The 23,606-nt window shown below is 40.0% G+C and overlaps 1 protein-coding gene across 4 annotated transcripts in view; it reads left to right on the top strand.

The window, feature by feature from the left end:
* AFF2 (ALF transcription elongation factor 2) overlaps positions 1 to 23,606 on the top strand; it is a 324,933-nt gene that overhangs the window by 248,789 nt on the left and 52,538 nt on the right. For all 4 annotated transcript variants that reach the window (XM_050974296.1, XM_050974295.1, XM_050974297.1 and 1 more), the window contains exon 9: positions 2,180 to 2,217. In XM_050974296.1, coding sequence (XP_050830253.1) covers positions 2,180 to 2,217 — 38 coding nt within the window. The remainder of the gene's footprint in view (positions 1 to 2,179; positions 2,218 to 23,606) is intronic.

Raw genomic sequence — 23,606 nt, 5'->3', positions numbered from 1 at the left:
TGTGATCCTAGACACTCTGCTCTCTGCTGTTTCCTCTACTTTATCTGTATTTTGATGCCTGGTTTTGTGTAGTGATTTTTTGAATAATTCAGGGGAAAACCTTGATTTAGATGCAAGTTTCACATGCTTGAACTCAGAATTGTTAAGGTCCAGATATTTGGTATATAGAAGAGTCAAGGAAAAAAATACTCTGACAATGTGGAAGAATGTTTTTGAGCTTTAAAAATTATTTCAGTTTCCTTCAGGATAGGACTGAAACTTGCATTTTAGTGGGAAGTTTGGGAAACGGAAATGCCATTTTTGGTGGTGTTTAAGTTCATTTTAAATTAAGCATTTGTGTGTTGTTACATGTAGTTTATTACTTAGAAATTTCTTATTCTGACTCTGCATTTGCAGAGAGCTATTGGAAAGAGACACAATCACATTATCCCACTGTCGAGGCAGGGACCCCATTTCATCATAAGCTTGTTTGAGAAGGCATAATTAGGCTTGGGTTTTTCTCAATTACTTGTGCAATCTAAAGTTGAGCATTTCCTGAGGTTTAAGTGTTTTATTTAGCACCCCTACTGTACAATTAATGTAATTGATTCCTATCATGCATTCGTTGATTTATTCTTTAGATGGAAAATATAATCCAAATGAAACAAATACATTTTTCTTTGCAAGCAGCTGGGAGCCAGCCCAGAGGATTACCATTGCACCATCCAAGCTCTCACAAACTCTCATTCTTTCTCCCAAATTTTAAACTATTATTAGGGATTTTCATGGATTTAAATACAGATATTACCTTTGCTATGATGGGAGGCAAAAGTGCCAAAACAGCAGGTATTTTGAAAAACTAGCCCCATCGTAGAGCTCCGGGGAAAATTCATTCTGCCAAAATTTGGAACCCAGTTGTGCAGATCCCAGAGGTTTCAAAAGTTCATAATTTTTCATGAAGGGTTTAATTTGTCAAGGGCTTATACGAGCATTTTTCTGAACCACTAATATTCACACCTCCTATGAAGGAACCATTTTATTTCCATCCCTAAGTATAGCAGAGGTTAAAGTTCCTCACCATAACCCTTCTCCTAAATGTCGGCAGGCTTTGTAAAAATACCTCTGGAGGTAATTAGGCACTAAAACCTTCCTTTCTATAATGGGTTTATGGATCAGTTGTCTTAATTCTGCCTTTCGCTACTCTCTGTGCTTGTAATCTCACCAACCATCTGACCACTTTCCACATTTAAATCTATTACAGCCTTGTTCTGCAAACACCAGGAGGAATTCTCCAAAATGATACAGCACCAGCTTTCTCTGCCAGTTATATTAACATCCCTCTTCCTTTAAAATATTATTTACCTATTCCCAACAAAACAAGAGTGGGATGCAAGGTCGGTTCAGATTACATAATTATGCCAGAGGAGCATTAAAGGGAGAAGTCTCCCCTAAGATCTGGAGCAGCTGAAGCAGTGTGACAGACTGGCGCGGCGCTGCCATCGCTGCCCCCAGCTGTGTTGCTTAGCAACATTTTAATTCAAGAAGAATCGAAGGAGATGAAATCCCCGTGGAGAGGGAAACAGAAATAAGAGGGCCGTTGACAGATGATCTGAGTTGTTTCTTCTAATATACTGTGAAGATCACTGGCTCTTTTCATGAATGATAAATGGACTGTACACAGATCAATGGGTTCAGCAATAAACTGGAACCAGGCTCCATGTCTGAGGTGGTGCAGGCCGAGGGGCCCAAAGATTTACTCATTTAGATGATTTGGAGTGTGTTTTCTCAAAGGTTTCACAAGAGGAAATTGATCTGAACATTTGGTCATCTCTTGCCCTTTTCTGTTGCTGGTGAATAAAAACAGTTTTGGAAATGGAATCCGTTCTTCCCTCTATTTCTTCCTGTTGTTGTTCTTGCTCCTGATAGGGACAGATAGCTTGTGACAAAGGGGCCAGACCTCAGGGTGGGAAATGAAGTAACAGCCCTGAATGAGCAGTTGCTGAAGACTGGTGGCCATTAAAAATAAACAAACCCTACTGATATCACAAACTGGGGCAGGAGCATTTCAGACCCAGCGCTATCTCTCTGAATGGTCCTGGTGAGATGTTGCTGGTGAAGAGCTCCCATGAGCTGATGTTTGCTTGCTTTGGTGTGGCTCTTGCTAAATGATTTGTTTCCCCCACCCCTCTTGTGTTTACAGGCTGCCGAAAAGACAAAATTGAGAAACATTCCTGTAAAGTAAGTTATTTTTATATCCCTTTGAAAATGCAAGTTTAATGACACCATTGTATACAATGACTAAAAAGACAGTAAGAGGGGTGATGGAGGAGATAATAGAATTCATGTTGCCCCTAATCATAGTGGTAAAAAGGTCAGTATCATTGAGGAAAGCTTTCGATTTCTCTTGTGTCCCTAATGATTGCACTCCTGAAGTTTCATTCAGTTTCCATAAATTAATGTGTTGTCTATGAATAGCTGCCAAATAATCACAATCATGCTCAATGCATAGTGCTTCTGGCCTTGGGGAGGTTTGTACATGCAAAAAAGATTATGATTTTTAATTGCAATCCTCGAGAAGGTCTGACGGGGGAAATAACTAGGAATGTGCCAAATAATTTCTGGGCACATGGGAATCTTTTGCACCTATGTATCAAGGCTTTGCTATCCTGTTGATTAAGAGCTATTTCTCCCTCTGTGCATGTGCCTCTCTTACACCACACACACTTGCATGTTTCTGCTCTTTGCACAGGGCTTTGTGAAGGATGAGCAAGCTACCAGGGAGCAATTTCAAGGGCATTTTATGATAAGTTCTTAAATCTTAGGGCACTAGCAGCAACGCTCAGCCATATATCATTGAATTAAGGAAGTTGCTGTATAGATGTCCTGGCTCTTTGAGAAAAGGCATTTCAGTTAAAGCTAACAGCATCAGTTACTCTGTTTAAATAATGAATACTCCAGTCCTAATGGGCTCTTATGTACCAATAAAAACCCATATTTAAACTTCAGTAGGTATTCATAGCAGTTTAACTACGTCCCAGTAACTGTATATTCCTGTTAAAGACAGAGTTCTTATTTTTTAGTAGTTTACTGATAATGCTGACTTTTAGACTGGAGTGGGTTTGTGTTTGCAAGAACATGCGCTGACAGGACTCCCCAGTCACTGTGTTCTAGCACACATAACAGAAGAGCACAGTTCTATTTGTCACTTGGATTCCATCATGTGTAGTCATTTACACCTTACAAAGTGAACACAGAATGTGTATGAACACTCCTTGGAGTGATTAGGTGATATGTCAGACGACCATAAATCACTCTCTCCTTATGTTTCATTCAGTCTGATAAAAATGAAACAAAATTAGAAATAGGATCCAGCAAGGACCTGATAGCATGTGAAACTTGTAATAAGACAAGGGACCTTTCTTGCCTATAGGGCTAGTTCAAATTCAGTGCAAGCTGAATTAAAGTCATTGTTAGCTGGGGGTTGTTTAATAGAGAGTGAAATGAGCTGTGTTTTTATCTCACATTATGCAGGATCCAGGAGTTGCAAGGTGATGAAATTCCTGGGGAACAGCTCCAAAATAATCATTTATCATTCATACACTTTTTATATATTTTGAGTCAAATTCTCAAGAATGACTCAACTGAATTGTATCTTCCTACTTACAACAGAGGGATTGAGCACTGCAGTTATTAAACTGAATGTATGTGCCACTGATGCCAAATTAATCCACCAGAAAGATTTGGGAGCTGGGGGGAAAGGGTGATTTAGGTTATTTTTTATAGGACTTGAGTAAGGGTAATATTTTGAGATGGAAGAAGGCCAGATAGACAGTCTCACTCTTTCCACTTACATGTGTGTATTTCACCCTGTCATGTTTCCCCCAACTGGTTGTTTAACTTCTCCTTGACTATGTTCATGGTGGCAGCTTCAATTAGTACCCTAGGGGATCCATTATACACATTAATTACACTATGCATAACAAAGCAGCTGAAAAATCTGCCTGGCTTTGTTCAGTGACATGTAACTATTTAAGGTACCTGTGTACAATTATGAGTGTCTGCTAAAGCTCTCTGGGTAAAAGAAGGAATAGTGTCTTTAAGACAGCAGGAGTAGCCATGGATTGCATTTTTGGAAGTGTCAGAGCCACACTTAGTACAGCTCAGGCTTGGCCAGCTTTTAGTTGCTGCTTTTGTAGCTCTCAAATGTCAAGGAGAATTTCACTTGAATTTTCATGTTCTTCAGCTATGCAAAATAAAGTTAGTTGCTTCCATTGTCATAAGGGCTGAAAGCTGTACAGATTCCTTCTACCATATGTGACTTATCACATACGTTTTTAAAAACACATTTTTATTATTAAGACATATGTGATAGTACACTTCTGCAAATGTGAATTGCTTTTGGCTAAAAGCCATGCACTAATAAGTAGAGTTGAATCTAACTGCATTTGACATCTGCTATAATATATATATTTTTTTACATATATAAATATATATATAAAATATTCGCAGTTGTCATTAGCATAAAAAATTTCCTTGTTTTTACCTTATGCTGACATAGTTCTTGTGTTCCAAAACTGAAGCAAAAATCACTTCCTTTTAATGGCTGTAGGTTATATAAAGTCCTTGGACAGAGCCAGTAGTGCCACCATTTAATGTATTGGTTTAGGAGCACGATGAAGATTTCTATAGAAATGGTCTATTTACTTTTCATTGCTCAGTTCATTAATGTTGCTGGTGTAATATTTGGTTGGAATTTTACTGTTCTTTTATGTTCTCTGGAATCCCTACAGCATTAAATAAGGCAGAAATACAAGGAAAGGGGGGGAAACAAGGAAGTTTTCTTTTTGCAGTTCAGTAAGGCAGCCAGGCAGCTGCTTTCTCAATGTCCAAGGGTGTGTTGGTGCTCAGACTATCTTGTGGGTGCTTCCTGATGGCCCAAGGAGGTGCAGTGGCACTTGGCTCCTTCAGAAAGAAGTCTTGGCATCAATTCTGTGATGCTTGTAGTACTGGAAGGCACAAGGCATCCTCAGAACTCATCTTTATGTATTGGTAGCATCATCTTACATAATATTACTATAAATAAGCACTCAGAAAATAGCTAAGAAATCTCTGTATCTGCAGAACTGATTTTTTTTTTTTCCAAAAGCATAAGACCCTTTTCTGAGGGTGCATGACACAGAGGTGGGCCCCATATCTGCTGAATCCATTACATTTAACTGATTTATGCTCTCCTGGCCTTGTTATATAAGGAGCACTTCTCCCATTGGTTTCATCCATGTTTACACTGAGAGTCTGTGGTACAAAAGGGATTGCTGGATGTAAAGTCCTACATGCCTATTTACTTGCTGGTCCTTATCAAGCTGTTCTTTCCCTGCATCTGAAAGAGGTAACATGACTTAAACAATTTCTCTCTGTGGAGGGTTTCTGATTTCTAAAGGTCTGTTACATGAGAGATGGTTTTGAATTGGGGCAGATCCAGAGGAATTAATCCTTTTTATACCCTGTTATTTGATGCAAGAGGGGGAAAACACTGGTATCATTAAAACCCCATCATAGCTTTGTTCTGAAACCCAGATTTCTTTCTGAACTTGTGTGGGCATCATTTGTCCTGAGGTTTTCCATACATAGAGAAGAGTTATTTGCATGGCAGTGCCCTTCTGACTATGGACTGGACATAATGTCACCCCAGACAAGTGTCTCAGATTACAGTCGTTTGTGAAAATGGCCAGATGGATTCCTTGGGAAAATGTGGGCAGGTGAAAGAATGGTTTGGCTAAAACTTGATGTCATCCAACACTATAAAATGCAAGGGTTTTTTAAGAAAGAAATTAGAATTTTTAAATGGAAAATGAATGCTCTTAAGAGTGTAGTCATGTAGTCCATGAAATTCTGTAGAACTGTGAAAATATTGGAAGCGACTTCTTGCTTCAGGGAGGAAAACATTGCCTTCTTTGAGTGTCCTTTATACTCCCTTCTTTTATAGTCCCTTTTAAAATCTTCAGTAGAAAGTAATGGCATTTTCCCCAAACACCTGCATATGCTTAAATTTGCTGTAGTTTTAATGACTTCCAGATACATGTTTTGAGATTACAGCTTGTGTTAAAATCCTGCTGCAAAATATATTTGTTTTCCATCAGCCACAAGTTTGTTAACCAGCAAGATTTCTGGTGTTTATTGTCTTTTCCTGCCATAAAATTCATCTTCTCCTCTGAAGGGCATCTGACTTGACTTGGTATGGTTTTCTGTCCCAACCATCATTGGAAATGCAATCCATTAACATTTGATATCTTGACATTTCAATTGACCTCTCATTTGCAAAGCGCAGTGGTATTTTTCGTGGCCTTTTCATCCTTGATTATACATGGGATAGGAGTGCCTGTTTCTCCTGACTGCACTTTAAAAATATCTTTGTTTTACCAGCTGGAGTGGCACCTTGGTTTTGCCTCCCTGGCTAGACCTTATTCTGCATGGAAGGTCTGAGGTCTAAGCAAGTCATGCAGAGCCAAAGGATTTTCTTATTGACTCACTAAGCAGGAGGGCGAGCAGGTCAGGCTCCGAGGGTCAGGTAATGTATGCAGCAATAGCAGTAACCATAAACAGATCTCCTGCTCCCACTGGCAAAAATGCAGGCCAGTGGGCTGACTGGGAGAGTTGTTTTGTTTTTGACCAGCCAGATCAGGCATTTGTACCCAATAGAAGTAGGGAAGAGGCAGCGTGCTATTGGTACACATGCAGCTCTTCCACTGCAGGGTGTCTCCTGGCTTGTGTTTAGAAAGGGATGAAAAAGTGTGTCATGACAAGGCCTAAAAAGCTTCCCTTTCATGGACAATTGTATGGGAGGATGGCCACATATTTGTATGTGACAGAGGGTCAATTTAACCTCAATATAAGGAAAAAGTTACAACATGAGGCTGGTGAAATACTGGCACAGGTTGGCCAGAGAGGTGGTGGATCCCTCTTCCCTGGAAGCATTTGAGGTCAGGTTGGACAGGGTTCTGAGTGACCTGATCTGGTTGAAGATGTTCCTGCTCAGTGCAGGGGGGGTGGGCTGACCTTTATAAGATCCTTTCCAGCCCAAACTATTCCATCCTTCTGTGTGTGTATATATATATGTACATACAGGGATACATAGGCCCCTGTGGGCCATAGGTTCCTATGGACATTTCTCTATATGTACAGGACATTTACTACAGGACTTAAACTACTTCTAAAGAAACAGAAACCCCAAACCTGCTATAAGCAATTTCCACATGCCACCTGTTTATCTCTGATTCTAAACCTTCCTTCCTGACATTTCTCTTCAGACTATTTCTGGCAAACTACTAAATCAGACAGCACCAATTCAATTAGTTCTAAAAATCCATTATAACATAGTGCCTAAACTGCCTGCCCATATTCATTTCTCAAAGAAATCCATTCATATTTATGTTTTAATACTTTAAGTCTAGCATGCAAAAGCACTCAAATCCCCAGCAGAAATCCAGGGAAAAGCCCACTTACAGGCAATTATAGACAATGTTCTTTAGCCCCTGATCTTCCTAGTCTCTCCACTTAAGAATTCTCACAGGTGCAGTGATTGGTCAGTGGGATTGGGTTATTGCACCAGCAATAGAGCCCCTTCAGAATTTCACAAAATGCCCCAGAGTCTGCCAGCTGGGCCCTGTGGTGCAGTCTGTACAGACCCACCATCCTCCCTGCCAGCAGGGCCAGCACCTGCAGTAGAACCAGGAGGCACAGGCTGCTGCTGATCTCCAGTGGGCTTTGTCCAGGGGCTGCATTTCCTCTGCAGAATGTGAATCTAGAAATGTTGCAAAGGATTACTTTACTCTCACAATTTAAAGGTTACTGTTGGAAATGGATTATAGAACTCCTGCTTTTCAACTGTTTGCAAAGAAAGGCACATATTAAATCTTTTTTGATGATGCTGCATTAATCCCTAAATACTGATTTTTATGTAAATTCTGACTCTTGCAAAGCTCTGACAATTCAGCTATCCCCGTGTGGTTTTATCAGAGTTCAATTGCTCCTTTAGATCTTTGTTCCTTTTTGCAGTACCATTTGCTTTATTCCAAAGTCATCACAGCAGCTAGAAGATGTAGTACTTTAGATGTAAAATAATAAGTCTATTTAATATTTTACCTTTATTTTCTGAATTTGTTCCTCTGATACATCTTGTTAGATAAATTTTTATCAGTCCAAAGGATAACCACAGTAGGGCTATTTTTATTTCTAGTGAAATGATGCATGATAACTACTGGCAGGGCCCAAAGCAGTAAATCAGTCCTGTTCCAACCGCAGAATGTATTAAAATGTATTGTGGTAATAAGTTATAATTTAGTTGACTAGCAGTTTGTTTGGACTTAAAACTGTACAAATGAGTCACATTGGTAGGCTCTGAAGTATAAAGCAGGTAGTGGTTTATTAAGGTTTTCAGCTACCAGCACAACGGGACCTGGAGGGAGCACAGGTTGTTGTTCCAAGGGGCGCAATGCGCTTTTGGAGCGAAACCAGTTTATAGGGGATGGTTAAATTACCACATGGCCTGGGTAGTGCTCAGTGTTTGCTTAAAGACAATGAGATGGACAAGCCCTGAGAGCTCCTTCAGCTTCTCTCTCACACACCTGAGTGCACACCATCAAGCACTGCTGGCTGCACCCAGCTGTGGGATGCCCCTCAGCTGCCGAAGTGCTCAGTGGCCACCACAGAACTTCAGAGACCTGGAGAATCCTTACATTTGGATCCTTGTATTTACAGAGACATGTATATGCCAGACAGTCAAGGCTGATCATGCATTTCTGTTGAGTTTGTCGGGAGTCTTGCAGCTGATGGGAAAAAGAAGTATTTTTGTTTTAACTGGGTCACTATTGTTATTTTTCAAAACATTTTTGCAACTTCATTGTGATGCAGCTTGTCAAGATTAAATTTAGGTCCATTTTTAAAAGTTGTGAAAAAATGAAAGGTAGAGCCAAACAAAACCTTATTTTTCCTGACTCTTTTTGATGGGGAAAAAAAAGTTAGTTTATGTCAGTATTTTTTTTTCCAGTTTTAGCATGTATCTGCTCTTGATCAAAGAAGCACCCATTTGTTCCTCCTCACTCATCCTGTGGTTTTGATCATTTTAGATTTTATATTTTTCTTCCTGGATATTATTTTTAATTTTAAATTACTTAGCATTTATTCAAACCATTATTCCGAGTGTTTGCTTAGGTTGTTGCATCAAATAACAACTATTCTCTAACTACCAGTGATCTTTCTTATATTTATGCTTTAAAAATGTGCTTCCAGTACTGCAACCAATTAACAAATGCTAGGAAAACTGAAGGAAGGTCCTGATCCTGATATAACTGGCAGAACCTGTGCTGCTGGTTTCAGTAGAGCTGGCTGAATCCAGCACAGGAACCAGCATTCAGATCTCATACCCCTGAATTTCACTGCTAGACCATTTTTGTGTTGCTGGAGGATAAATAACCAGAGCAAAACTGTTACTGTTAGAGTATGTATAAGACTATATGGTTTAGTGAGAGTCAAGCATGTTCTAGACGCTCTCCAGATGAAGATCCCTGCCTTGGAGAGCCTGGTAGGAGGCAGTGGAAAAAGCTGCACTGCAGTGGGATTTCACTGAAGCTCTGTCTTTGTAATCTGTATTTCCCCAGCAGTATCTCTGAAATCTGTGGGCTTGTGCCTGCACTCCTTTGGACTATAAAACTCCATACATTTCACTGGCATTTCTCCTACTTTTGTTGGTGTGCAAGGGGACAATGAAGTTTCCTTTTCTTTCTGGTTTGTGGCCTTGTGATTATATATCTTTTAGGGTTCCTCTGTTTAGCATGATCAAGAGAATAGGACTGAGTAAACATGGTCCTCCTTGTTAGCACCTTTTAAATGCCCCAAAAAACATGCAGCTATACAGTAAAAGTCCTTTCCTTTGGCAGTAAATGAAATAAAAGGAAAACAGGTGTCTTTCCAGCATTTTATTTAAATACAACTACAAAAAATAATGATCTTGTTCTAAGTGAAAGAAGAAGAAAAAAGTTCCAGTCATTTATGATCAATGAATACGAAAGAAAGGCAAAGCTAGATAATGTTTCAGGAAATAACACTGCTACAAGGTTAATTTTGCCTAGTACAACATTTCCTAGTATTGAATTGCCTGATATACTCCCTCAGGGATTGCTCCTGCGCTTGCAATAATCGAGGCTGATTTTATTGGAAAATCACCTCTGGATGAAAGACATACTCTAGAGAGAACTTTGCATGGGTACAAATAGGTTTTTGGTGCCAGTGCCATGTTGCCCAGGCCAGCACAGTTATAGTTCCCAATCTGTCTGTGCATTCAAGCAGCAAATTCATTAGCAACCCTTCTGGCAGGATAGAAAAATAGACATATTAGGGAAATTTACTTTGAATTGTTTTCAGGATTTGTTGGATAACAGTTCGGTAATCAAATTGCGCCTCCTAACAAGAGTATTAAACATTTTTATCAATAGTGGCAGGAAAGCTGCTGATATTCCTTTAAGTGCAGATCTCTTTGCTGTAACACTATGTGACTAGCAGAGATCATGGATGAAAGAAGAGATTAGCATAGTTGGAGGTGCTTGCGATGTCGGGGCTGATTTCTGTGATTTCTGTGCTGTGTTCTGCGCTCAGCTCTCCCATTGCACTGTAATGGGAGCATCAGCTCCTGCAGCAGCCCTGTCACCGTGGAAGGGCCGTGTCGTGACAGCCCAGTTCAGATCCGTGCAGCAGCTCCCAGGCCTCACCAAGTGGAAAGTGAGCATATTGTAAGCACAGCGCGCCGTGCCTCCAGCTGGAGCGGGGACGCGAGGGGCGCCGCGGACCGGGGCCGCCGCTGACCTTGGAGCGACTTTGAGCCTGGGGAGGCTGCAGGAGAGCTGGGAAAAGGCTGATTCACAGAGACAGATTAGTGAGGAAGAAAAATCAAGGAGATTGGCACAAGGACAGTGGAAAAAAAATCTAAAGAAAGAAGGGAAATTTTTTTGCGCTCGACGCCGACAGCAAACCCTTATAATCAGGCTCATCTGGCCACACACCAACAGCAGCAGGAGAGAAAAATACTGGGTGCAGCTTGCACACTAAGGTCTGTGCAAAAGCTAGTGTTCTGCTGGGAAAATACAGAGCATGGGCTAGAATTCATTAAAGAATAAATTACATTAAGCTCAGGGAAGCGACAGGGTTGAAAATTAGGATTGTAAAAAATAATCTGTATCCACTGTAACCTAATTCCTGTTGTTTTCATGATTGTTTTTCTGTGAAGAGGAGAGCCACTCTCAGTATCAATCACAGTAAGCTATTTAGACACAGAAATAAGTGGCATATGGCTTAGCACTTTTGGGTCTAGCAATCAAGTAGCAACCTCCTGCAATACAACTGTAGTTTGGTTCCCAATGGGCTTCACTTTGATGATTAGATATATTGAGTTCCCCGTGTCATTCAAAGACAGCAGAATTTCATACAAGTTGGTGTTCGCTTCCTCTCACTTCATTTCAATTTTCAATAACCAGTGTCATCACATGTAACAGTTTCTTCGTAATGGAACTTCACGTCGAATCGGATTTGTCCTTCAAGTGAAAGAGGGCTGTAAAAAGTCTTCTGAAATACTGATGTCTGGGAAAATTCCTACCACAGTGAAAATGGGAAGGGATTTTTTATTTATTTCTCCTAAAGCTGCTTCAGTGCCCAATCCCCAGATCATTCAGGAAAACTCAAAACTAGGCTTTAGTACTGCATTTGGGGATGGTCTTGGAGTGCTTCACAGGATTTACCCAGGTGCTTGCTGAAGTCATTGTTGTGATAAGTAAATAGAAAATATTTGGTCAGTCATATTTGAAATCAAAACTATGATATTTAAAGACAAGTTCTGTGTAAGTGGAGTTAGAGGAGAATTTGGATTTCAAATATAAATTAATCCCTCTGTATTTCAGCATGGCATCTGTTAAATATGAACATGCTTCACTAACACAAAACTGCTTTTTTTCTGGTCCTTACCTTCTGTCCATCAGCTCTGGCCCATCCCTGGGCAGTGGAAAGTTGTCCTTGCAGGCAGAGGGAGGGAGCCAAGGGCTTTGCCTGCTGGAGGATGAAGGCATGGCCCCTGGTGGAGGTCAGGATATGGGGAAGGGTGGGAAGAAAGTCAGAGTAAAAAGCCCAGAACATGGATAGTGGTGAGCATAAACTTGCTAGATGAGTGTTTGCCTTTTCTGCCAGGGATATTTCTGAAGAAATCTGGTGTCTTGGAGAATGTTCTGCCCATTCCAGAGCTTGAAGCTGTATCCTTCCTAATGGGCCAATCCCATTCTCTCTTTGTTGCCCTTTCTTGGTAAATTTACAACTGGAGGAATTCTTTAAAGGTCCACCAGTGTCACACACGACCTGTGCATAGAGATTCAGCTGGCACCTTTCCATATAGCCTGTCCCATGCATGTGGGTTGTGCCAGAGAGTGTAGCAGCACAAGCAGTGTCTTTAAAAAGAAAATTCTGGGTCACACATCCACCACAAAACACTTGATGAAATTCACAATCAGTCTTAATATGCTGTAAGAAGAGCAACTGCAGACAAATACCTCACAGCTTTATAATCCTGATATGTACCAAGCAGCAAAGGTGATATGGCTGCCTGTCACATACCCAAGACTGCCCATCCCAGAATTTTATTTCTTGGCAGTTTCCTACAATTTTGTGAAATATTTTTTTAATGTGACAAAGTCACTTCAATTACCCAGTCATTATAAGTTTTGCCAAGGTTGACTATGGATCGTTTTGTGTTCATTAGAGCACAAAATTAGAATTTTCATTGCAGCAACTGTAAACAGTATTGGCTCAAAAGAGTGCAGCTTTCTTCCCTCCATAAAATCCTGGATAAGCTATAACTGAGGACTTCCATTTTTTTGACAGATTTTAATTTTTTTTTAACTGCCTGCAGGGTTGTTGGATATTTTTCTTCTTTTTCCTGGTTCTTGATGTATTTGTTTAACTGAACAACCAGTTCCCTTCATAATGATGACATTGCCACTGTGTGCATGAACAAGCAGGTGCAGTCAGTGTTTCTAAAGCTGTGAATATATTATTTCTTCAGCTTCTTCAATGATACAGCTTGGTGCTTGTCCCTTTAGACCCAGTCAGGGCTGTAAAAGCCATAATCAGGAAATGGCCATTTCAAAAATACTTCATCATCTCCTTAAGTCCCACTAAGCCCCATTGAGTTTTCACTTAACTAATATCAGAGTTTATTACTTAAGTAATAATTAAAGTTTCTATTTCATATTCTCATTAATTTATGGATATATGTGATTGATTTTGCTCATCACGCTAATGTAAATATGAAGAAATTGCATTGAAAAGATCATTTTAGTATGTGAAAAAATTAAGCAAATTGCAAGTAAATCTAGCACAGAGTGTTCCAAGCAATGGAATAAGAACCCATAAGGTTTCTAGAGAAGTCCAGGCTTTTGAAAGCTATTTAGAAATTCTAAGACTGCTGCTTTTTGCATCTGTCTTCAGAAAAATAAAAGAGAAAAGCATCTTGGAGAGAAGAAGATTACTTTTTTTTCCCCTTGATTATTTTAGTAATTTCTTTTAGGTTAATTTAACCTTCATATTTCTAATTTAGCATATTAGAAACAATGGTGCAATAAGTAGTGGAATACTGCTTAGTAGAAAATGAAACAAAATGCTTCCTCTGCTGGTTCTTTGGGCTGAAGGTGAACCTATGCTGCTCTACCTTCCTTTTCTGTCTGTTGGGATTAGGGAGCTTGTGTGGCTCCTCACTTGTGCTTCATTTCCAGGCTTTGTTTTTAAACTAATATGTATTTACAAGGAAGGAGAGACGACAGAGACTATTACAAAAGTAGCAAAGAACTCCAACAGACATCTCTGTCAGAGCCTGCACAGCAGCAATGCTCTGCCTTCTCCTGCAAATCCATGAGGGCATGCTTCTCTTGGCATGTGGCAAGCTCGTGTCTTGCCAATGGGATGCCCAGTCCTAAGCAATTTATTTATTTCTAGCTGTAATATGTCATGATAATGTCATTCAGGATAAGATATGTCAGCAAATGCACCAACAGGCTTTATCAACTTATACCTCTTAGCAAAACCTGGAGCTACAGTGAGTGGGGACAGCAAACATACAGCAAAGGCATATCTCTTCCTCTTAAAGAAATGTATTTAACAAGGTTATGTACTATTTGCATTCCACATTTGCAATTATCACCCCATGAGCACACAATGAAATCATCCAAGTGACAGATATTGTGTTAGATATATGTAGTTAGACTTTTTGTAGATTAAACAAGCTGTTAGAAAAAAGGAGGCACAGCTACAGAAATACATTTTGTAGGAATCAGTGTAGTCTGAATAATGTGAGAGCTCACTGAAATACCATTCTCTTGTGTGAAGGATGCATGTTTGTGAATGCATGTGTGTGCAGGCAGGAATGCAAATTGCTAAGTGGAAAGATTAGCAAATTGTGGATTGTGGAAGTCTGACTGTATATAGTAGAAAATTTTTCTTCAAAGCACATATAAAGGTTTGATTCTGCAACTTTCTTCTCTACCCTATAATTTTACACTAGCTGGCATAAATTAGCAAGCTAGGAGTCTAAATATATGTGTCTAACATGCCTCTCAAAAGAAATAAGATAAATGCACATGGTGAAACAGGAGTAGTTGTGTATGTAAATTATCTATGCTTTCTTGCACATAGGTTACATTTAAGTCAGGGAAAGGAAAGAAAAACCTTCAACTGCACTTTATCTGTGTTGATTGCAGCCTGGAGTTCTCAGAATATGTTTCTTTTTAACTTCAGTGTTAAGAAACTGGCAGTGCCAAACACTTCTTCTCTAGCAAATGTGATAATTTCTGTATCCAGACAGAGGCTTACTTGCATTAATGTGCTCAGTGGTCTGGTGGAAATCAGTAACATGATGAGGTGCAGGGGAGGGGCAAGGCGGGCCTTCCACATTTATTTATTCTGGATAAATGGTGCCCATTAATCTATCAGGAAAATATGGAATTAGCAGGGAAGAAACCACAGTTGCAAATTTGGCAGTTGCTAGCATGCACAGATGGTCTTTCAGTGTTTTAAGATTTTCCAGTCTTTTGATATTGATACCAACATTGAAAAGTAGTCTGTGTGTTGCTAATATTTATCTGGAATAGCCATAGAAAATTAACATTGTATATTTTGGATTGTTCAGTTTCCTCTTGGTGTATTTGCATAAAGTTTTTTAATCTGAAAGGTAAAGCTTTTATGCTCTGTCTTTGGTTATTTTAAGAAGCATAACTGGAGTTTGATTTCCTAAAATAAGGACAGCCAGCATATCCAGACAAAGGCACTGGTTCAAAAGAGACTCCTACATGCGAATTTGGTTGAACAAATTTTGCAGGTTGGTAGTCCAAACTGCCTTCCTACTGTTACAGACAGAGTCCTTCTTTGTAAAGTGGTGTTCTCAAAGCCAGGATGTTGAGTCCCTCCTTGATAGAGTGTTATTTATTCTTATTCTGCTGACAGGCACTGATTTTCAGTCCCTGTATCTCCACTGGAGCTGGGAATCTGACCCTGGCAATGTCTCCATTCAGTGTTTAAGGGCATGAAGTCAAGAGGGAAGGATAATGTCATCTGCTTAATTTGCTTTGGGAGTGTTTGGTTGAATCTTTAAAGACCATGTTGAAATATTTCACAGAGGAAATCACAGAATAACTCTTGCCAGCTCTACTTCTAGTTTATTCTCAGCTGACCCAGGGGATATAGTACCTTAATTCCTGTTCTAAAATGTGCCTTCAGCAGTCCTGTAGTGCACAATTGCATGTGCACAGGACAAAGATGTCTTTGACTTACACAGCCCAAGGTGCTTTGTATGAAAAAGCAGTAAAAACAGTTGGGGGAAAAAATAAATTAGGAAAATAAATTATCCAAGTGCAGTATGAATTTTAACCTGGTGAAAAAAGGTCTGAGATTATAAGTAGGGTGAAATATTTGGATGTATTACAGAAACACTGTATGCTGGTGTTTCCAGTGTATCCAGCTGTATAGGTCTGGTTTTTACAGATCTCTGTGGAGCCAGATAGACAAGCAGATGGACAGTCAGACAGGTAGCTATGGGTATTAGATAAAGGTAAGACAGATATAGGGACACTAGGGTATACAGGTGTGCTTTTTTTCCTTCTTTTTTCTTTTTTTTTTTTTTTTTTTTGCAATAAAACAAGGCAAATGAGAGAAACATGAAGAATTAAATATTATCTGCTAACAAGAAAAATTTCTAATTATGGTTCAGCAGAAATCTTCCTGAGCAGCTGTGGGGATACCACAGAACAGACCTGATCTTCTTGCTCTGGACAGTAGTTCCCATCTCTGCAGAGAAGCAGATTTCATATACCACCCAAAACCAGAACCTGCTTCTGTTTTACAAGCAGAGAGGCAAAATTTAGTTTTATTTCCCAGGTAAGCAGGTTCTTCAGCTTGAGCCATACCTGTGCTATTGGTAAGAAGAATTATACCACAGGTTTTGGAAGCTACACTTTCTGTTTATTCATCCCAAGAAGGTGGTTGCCTTTTCTAGAACCACCTGATATTGTTAACTTATGTGTAGTGTGTAATCCATTGTAACCATCTGATCTTTCTGTAGAAAGCAACCTCACTGGTCATTCCTTACCTTGTATTTTTGCTGTTGAATTTTTGTGATAAGCTCTGGTACCTTGTGCTTTTCCACAGTGAATTTTACGTGGTTTCATTAGGAAACTTCATCAGGATCTTTTCATATTCTGACCCATCCTCCAAAATACTTGTACACCCTCTCACATGGGTATTGTTTGCTAATTTAGCCAGCTGTTCTCCCATCCAAATCAGTCATGGTATCTTAAAATGTTCATGTTTATTGTTTAGTTACTGTGGCAGTAGCTAGTCCGTAGTCTTGGCAGATATTTCTTGCCAGATCTATAATAGCAAAGAGATAAAATTCTGATGATGGTTTGGGTGATTTATGTGGTCTATAATGGACAGTTTACCAGAATGGATCAACTCTTTAAACTCTTGAAATGGCTGCAAATCTTACAGGACTTCTTATGGAAGTATGAAGATCCTGGAGGGGATGAGCTTTTCAGCTTTTTTGCACACATGTGAAACTTTCATTTAGCAAGCCACAAAAATGTACAAATGACTCCCTGCAATACATTTCAAAGTCCCTCATCAGCAATTAAAGGCTCTGCAGCTCTGACTGTTTTCTAACCTACCACGTAAGAATTTCATTAAATACTGCCCACTGTCAATGTTTTTGCAGCACTTGGCAATTCTTTAGTTTTATGTGTACCTTTTTTTCATGAAAATTGTATTGAGAAAAATCCCAGATTTCCAGTCTACGTGACATTTAAGAGACTAGAGCAGATCCTACACCACTGAGGGACAGAGATGCAAAAACAAAGCAAAAAATAAATAGTGGTGACTGGAAGCAGAGAGAAAGTCAGACATTAGGCCAGACTTAGAAATGAACGTACAGGATTGTTGTAGTGTAAGCAAAAGCTGACCCTGGTCAGCTCTAACTGGTGTTATCTTCACTTATTCCAGATATTGCTAGAAGAATTTCTTCATTTGTTTAATATCAACAAGCAATTCATCTAGACTTCACTCAGCAGTCATATGTAATCATATCATCACTCAGGCACACACTACAAAATCCATCCATCCACACATTTCAGTAATGAAGCCATGCATCTAACAATAAATGAAGTGAATTGTTACACACCTGTACTCCAGCATGGTTTCCAGCTTCTCTTTTTAAACCATTTAATTCTCTTTTTTTAGCATATAATTGTGCTGCAGTCAAATCATCTCTGATTACTGCTCTAAGTGTCTTGGCTACAGGGTAAAGGATTACACTGTTACACTGTCTCTGTATACTCCATTGCTGTGAATTTCTCAGTTCTTCTCCCTAATTTGCCACTTACAGGTCTATAGAGACCTAAATACTGCCTCCACATCAGAAGCTGTCTCAGACCCTCATTCTCCCACTCTTGCACCATCCTGCAGGAAGGAGTTCATTTGCATTTGAAGAAAACTGGTACATACTTGGGTATATGTATATTTTGATGTTCATATTTATAGCATCAATTTTGCTCCATCTTCTAAACAAAATGTCCTGGAACTCTTGTTGGGACACTCCCCTACACACTGGGTGTTCCTCACTACATTTGTGCATACCTGATTGTTTTATTTTCCTGTGACTGCATTGCCTGGGTCCATGTCTTACATTTATAACATTTGCCAAAGTAAAGGCAGAGCCATGGGCTTGAGGATTGGCCCAGTAAGAAACTGTCCTTCTGTGCATAAAGGTGTTTCTGACTCATTGTTAGGTTATAACTCCATCAAAGACTGTTTCTTCTTGGCCTGTAACCATTTTACAATGATCAGTCTTTTAAGGAAAAGTGTTCTGGAAAAATATCTCCAATACCAAACCCCAAAGAAGTTCATTTTACTGTCAGTTTTTTAGTGTCCCCAGGAGTAAATCTATCCTCTGCCATCCTAGCAAGTGGGAACCCTGGGAGCAATCTCACATACATTTTTCCATTTAGGTTCCCATGTGCTTCTGTGTATTTGCTCTGACCTTATGTTGGGAAGATTTACAAGTTACTGGCAGTCATCTTCTCCATACTTTTTCTGTGGCCATAATTCAGTGGAATGGAAACATTCCAAGACAATTAGAAGCACAGTCCATATAGCAACCTGCCTTCAGAAATTCGAGGTAAAACACTAACCTTCTTTAAAGAGGCAAACCCCATCAAGAAAATGGGGTTATTGAAAATCCTGAATCTCCTCTTCATAAGCTTTACACTTTGCTCATATACTAGACTGCATCTTAAATATAAACCTATCATCAGGTTTAGCAAATCAATACCATAAGAGTGTGAAATGGTCCCCAGAAATCTCCAGAATGCCATTTCACAGTAAAAGCAATTGAAAAAGAAGCTGCAGTGGAATATCTTATGAGATAGCCATTTAGATCACAAAAGGATCATAAAAGTCAGAAGCAGTTTGTTTGAAGCAAGGTTCATAATATAACCATACAGAGCTTGCTGGGAAGAAAGAGGAAAATTGCAAACCAATTTGTGGTTACAGCTTTTTCTGTCAATTCTACAGGGATTTAAAACTTGTAAAAGGTGGAACTTCTGCCATCTTACATTGCTCAACGAGAAAGAGATAGCTATAATCATAGTAGCTAAACAAACACCAATTATTGAAAGGCAATATAGTCTTCATTAACTTCAAAGCAATTAGCACTTCTTTAGTTCATTTACTGCTGAGCAAGGTGGTATCACCCAGTGGCATTTGTCAGTAATAATCTGAACATCTTTTGAGGCTTGCCTTCCTGTAGCCTCATAATATTTGTTCAGTGAAGTTTTCATACTTTATGCACAATAAGGGCACTATTGAAAACATTAAAAGGAATTTTTCTGTGAGCAAATGCCAGCTGAGCATGGCACCCTGTTTCAAACTTGGCTGTATCATAAAACTACATGTTTTTTAAAAGGTGATTGTGTTTTAGTGCAGGAGAATAGAAACAGCATTCTGTGGGAGGTTGTATGTCACAAAAACCCAGAATTAATTAGTTAATGAATTTTGTCGCACCCATTCAATTTTACAAGTGTCTTGTACACATCCTTTGAATTAGTGTGTAATCTTTGTCCTTTGGTAAGAGCTAACAGATTACCTGGACATCTAGAATGGTTCAAGTCAGACTTACACAAATCCCACCCAGAGGTTGAAAACTTAATTACATTGCAGTTGCAAGTCCATTAATATTTTTTCTAAACACTCTTCATGATTCATGGTTGATTAGAGGCTAATATGGAGCCAGTCTACCTTCCTCTTTTCTTCTTTTTTTTTTTTAACCTAGACAATAAAACTAGTTTCTGTTTGTTCTTTGGTAACATTTCTCTTTAAAGAGTGGCACTGCTTTAATAAAGATATAGGAAATGAAATTTTAGCTATGTTGCACTCAATCAGATTACTTTGTACAAATGAAAAGTAATGGTGGCTCCTTTAATACCATTAGAAGGATGGATATTGCAGGATTCTTTTCATGCACAGGCCAGTAGAGGCCCAATGCCTGTACCCTCTGTGACACCCCATGCTGTGTCACTGGGAGAGCTCAGTGCTGAGCTGTGGGCACTGGAGGGGCAGGGAGAAGGTGGAGCCTTCCTGTTTTCCTCCCTGCTGCCAGCTCAGGAGAGCCCAGAGCCCAGGGCAGGGCTGTGAGCCAGTGTGTGCCCAGGGATGCTCCAGTGCTGCCTGTGGAAGGGGACACAGCCCCAGTCTCCTGCTCCTCTCTGACATCCTGGAGATTATCAAGGATAGTTCAGTTATGCAGGATCAGGTTCTGACTGCAGTGTTTTAAGTAATGTCAGCCCTAAGGAGTTCCATCTGTACAATGAAATTGAACCTCAGTGGCTGCAATTTTCCCCTTCCCTTCTGGACGGCCACCACAGCGAGGACATGTGGCTCTCCAGCTCCAGAGCCTGTGTGGCTGCCCGGGGTGGCAGCACTGCACATTCCTGCTGCCTGCCCCTGTGTGGCATTGCCAGGGTCTCTTGTCCATGCAGATTCCCAGTTGCTGCCATGCTGGGACTCAGCAGGCACCGGGCGTGAGGCACAGCAGGTCTCCAGCAGCTCCACTGTGGGACAGGCACTGCCCCGGGTCAGGATAACACAGGGTTGTGCTTTTGATTTCCTAAGCTGCTGCTGTTCACTCCTCAGCAGTTCAAGTCTTGGGCTGGGGAACACTAAATGAGTGCTTGAAGTGATTAGGTATTATTTATCTACATTTATGAACAATGCATTTCATTCATGTCGTCATTTGCTGCACATATTGGGAAAGTTATTGGGCTCTTTGTGTGACTTCTGTTCCAGGAAGTGAGTGTGGCATTTTTTTTGTCTTATGTAAACCTCCATTTATCTCCCAGAGCCTGCTTTCTGCATCACCACTTTTTTATTTCAGTTTTACACATATTTTTGTGTGCGAAGCAATGAGGAAAAAAATGACATTAAAACATCTGTTCTAATCCATTTATCACACAGGAACAATTACAAATAGCACTTCACCAATTAATTAGTAACCTTATTCATTGTGTACACTCAAATCATGCTAAGGCAGCTTCTTTTCCCTTACATGATTTGCACCATTTTTATCATCTTATATGACTGATGCTCCTGAAATAAATTTCTCAACGTGGCTCAGAAAGACAAAGGCAAATTATCTCTTTCCCCAAGTGAATGTTAATGAGCAGGAGGCTGGTGTGCATCATTGCTACCTCTTCTAGCAGTGTCCCTTGTTGCAGGCTGGAAGAAAAAGAAATGTTGTTAGATGCCATGAGAATGTCCTTTGCCCTGGTTTGTGGGGAGCCAGAGCACTTGGTGTCTGTTTGGCACATCAGGGAGAAGGTCAGGGCAGTGCTGCAGCTGGGCTACCCAGCATGTGAGAGAAGCTCACTGTGTTTGATAGCAGCAGCAAATTCTCCTGACTACTTTAAGTTGTTCACAGGCTGGATGCAAAGGAGCACAGCTGCTCCTGATGGTTGCTCTGTTGTTACACAGCTGATGCATTTACTTCATTAGGTCAGCATCATCTTGCACCAATTAAGGGTTTGCCCCATGAATCAATACCTTTTCTGGTGTATCTCTGTTCTTTTGGAGCTACCACAGCAAAGAATTTTGCTCCAAAACATTGCAAAAGTAGAGAAAGCTGACAAGGCTATAAGAGGAGCTAACAGCTGAAGCCATGAGGTACAAGACATAGAGAGAGGGCAAACAGTTTGTGACTTTGGGGTAAGCCAGCTAATTCTCCAATGAAAGATTTTGAGTTCTTTAATCCTACTTATTTAATGTAAATGGAAGTTTGCCTGGCATAGCTAAGCTTATAGCACTAGACTTTCTGAGTTGGGCCAGGAGTCACAGGAGTCAAGCTGGTGTAAACCAAAACAATTTAAGTTTAGTGAAGGAAGTATCTATTACATTTTAAAAAATGTTTCTTTCTAACTCAGGGCTAGGACTTCCTGTCAAAATAAACTTTTTAGTACTAACATTGACTTCACAATCCAGTACTGGCAGTGAGGAATGGGCCTTAGGGACTGTGTCAGTGACATGAATCTGTTGCTCATGTTTTGAGGTAAAGTTCAGCCACTTTACAGCCACCAGAAGGATTTGGAGACATCTCATAAAGTGGGGAATACTTCCAGTATAGCTGAACTGAAAGAAGGAGCAAGAGTTTGATGCTACCCATGAAGTTGTGGAAGTTTGGTGGTTTTACACTACTTTTTTATACTTCAGAGCAGCAACACTTTGGGGGTATGGTTTGGGATCAGCTCCAGCTCTCAGTCAAGCTAATGGGAGCTGGATCAGTTCCTCCACAACAAGCAGTTGTAGTTCAGTTCTGTGTGGAAGCAAGCAAATGTGATGGAACACATCCCAGGCAGCTACGCGGGACCTTCGCACATCCCATTTTGCAAAAGGCAACTCTTTACCAGGCATTTAAAAAAAGTCTTTAAGAGTGAAGTGAGTGTAACTGGTACAGAAGTGCGTGGCTGGGTTGTGAATAGCCTGAAAACATTTTTCTCTGAGCAGGAAACAGTTCTGGGCAGTACAGGCTGGTAGAGATGATGACAGGGATGTTTCAGGGATCAACATCTGTTACCCAAAGGGTCAGCATGGCCAGAAAGGAGGGAGCATCTCTCCAGGAGATTGTGTGGGCATTTTAGGGTGAGCTCTGCCTATATGGAGGGAACTAAATCTGTGCAAAGCATCAGCATGGGAGAAGCTGGGCATGAACATGTGCAGGCATTTAACAAGATACACATGTTATCCTGGATGTCCATGGCTGCATTCTACTGCAGAAGCATTCTGTATTTACAATGTAGGAGAAACTAGAAAAGTCTAGTCCAATGGCCTGAAAACAGGATTTGAAATAGGAATCCTAATTTTCCATGCTTGCCTTTTCTCTCAATAATGCCTGTATTATTGGTCAGACCATTCAGAACTTTCCAGCCTGTGTGCCAAGATGTAGACATCCTAAAAATCTGTACAGAAACAAGGAACACTAGAGGATTCACTTGGGATTTGGAGAATTGTAGTGGGAAATGCAAAGGAATTTGGAATAAGGCATTTTGTTGAAGACTTCATATATGAGTGTGTTCTCATATATGTGAAACATATACACCCTGCCTAACATGCCAGTCTGCACTAGAAAAATACTTGAATTGTTACATCACTACAAAACCTAGAAGTAGAGAAGAGCCTAGAAACTATGAGCAGATTCTTTGTGGGAAAGTGTGTGAAAAAACTGTAACTGTTGATCATGCATAAGAATGAGGAAAATTCTAGTGTAGTCTGAGAAATTGACAACTTTTTACAGAAAAGAAACAGAAATATATGAATTCAGCTGTATTAAGTGGTTTTTTCATAAGTATCTCCAACAAAATAAAATATTTTGACAGACTTGAAAGCAACACACTTTTATTAAATTGATCTAAAGGTTCCTCTGGCTTTGCATTGCACTGCACAAGACATCCCTCACAGACAGGATGCAGCCAGCTTAAAGCTCTCAGCAGGGACTGCACTCTGGGCTTAAC

This window comes from Serinus canaria, chromosome 4A, assembly GCF_022539315.1.
Source record: "Serinus canaria isolate serCan28SL12 chromosome 4A, serCan2020, whole genome shotgun sequence".
Lineage (NCBI taxonomy): Eukaryota > Metazoa > Chordata > Aves > Passeriformes > Fringillidae > Serinus > Serinus canaria.
The sequence above is the reverse complement of the archived record's forward strand: the minus strand, read 5'-3'. Positions and strand labels throughout refer to the sequence as shown.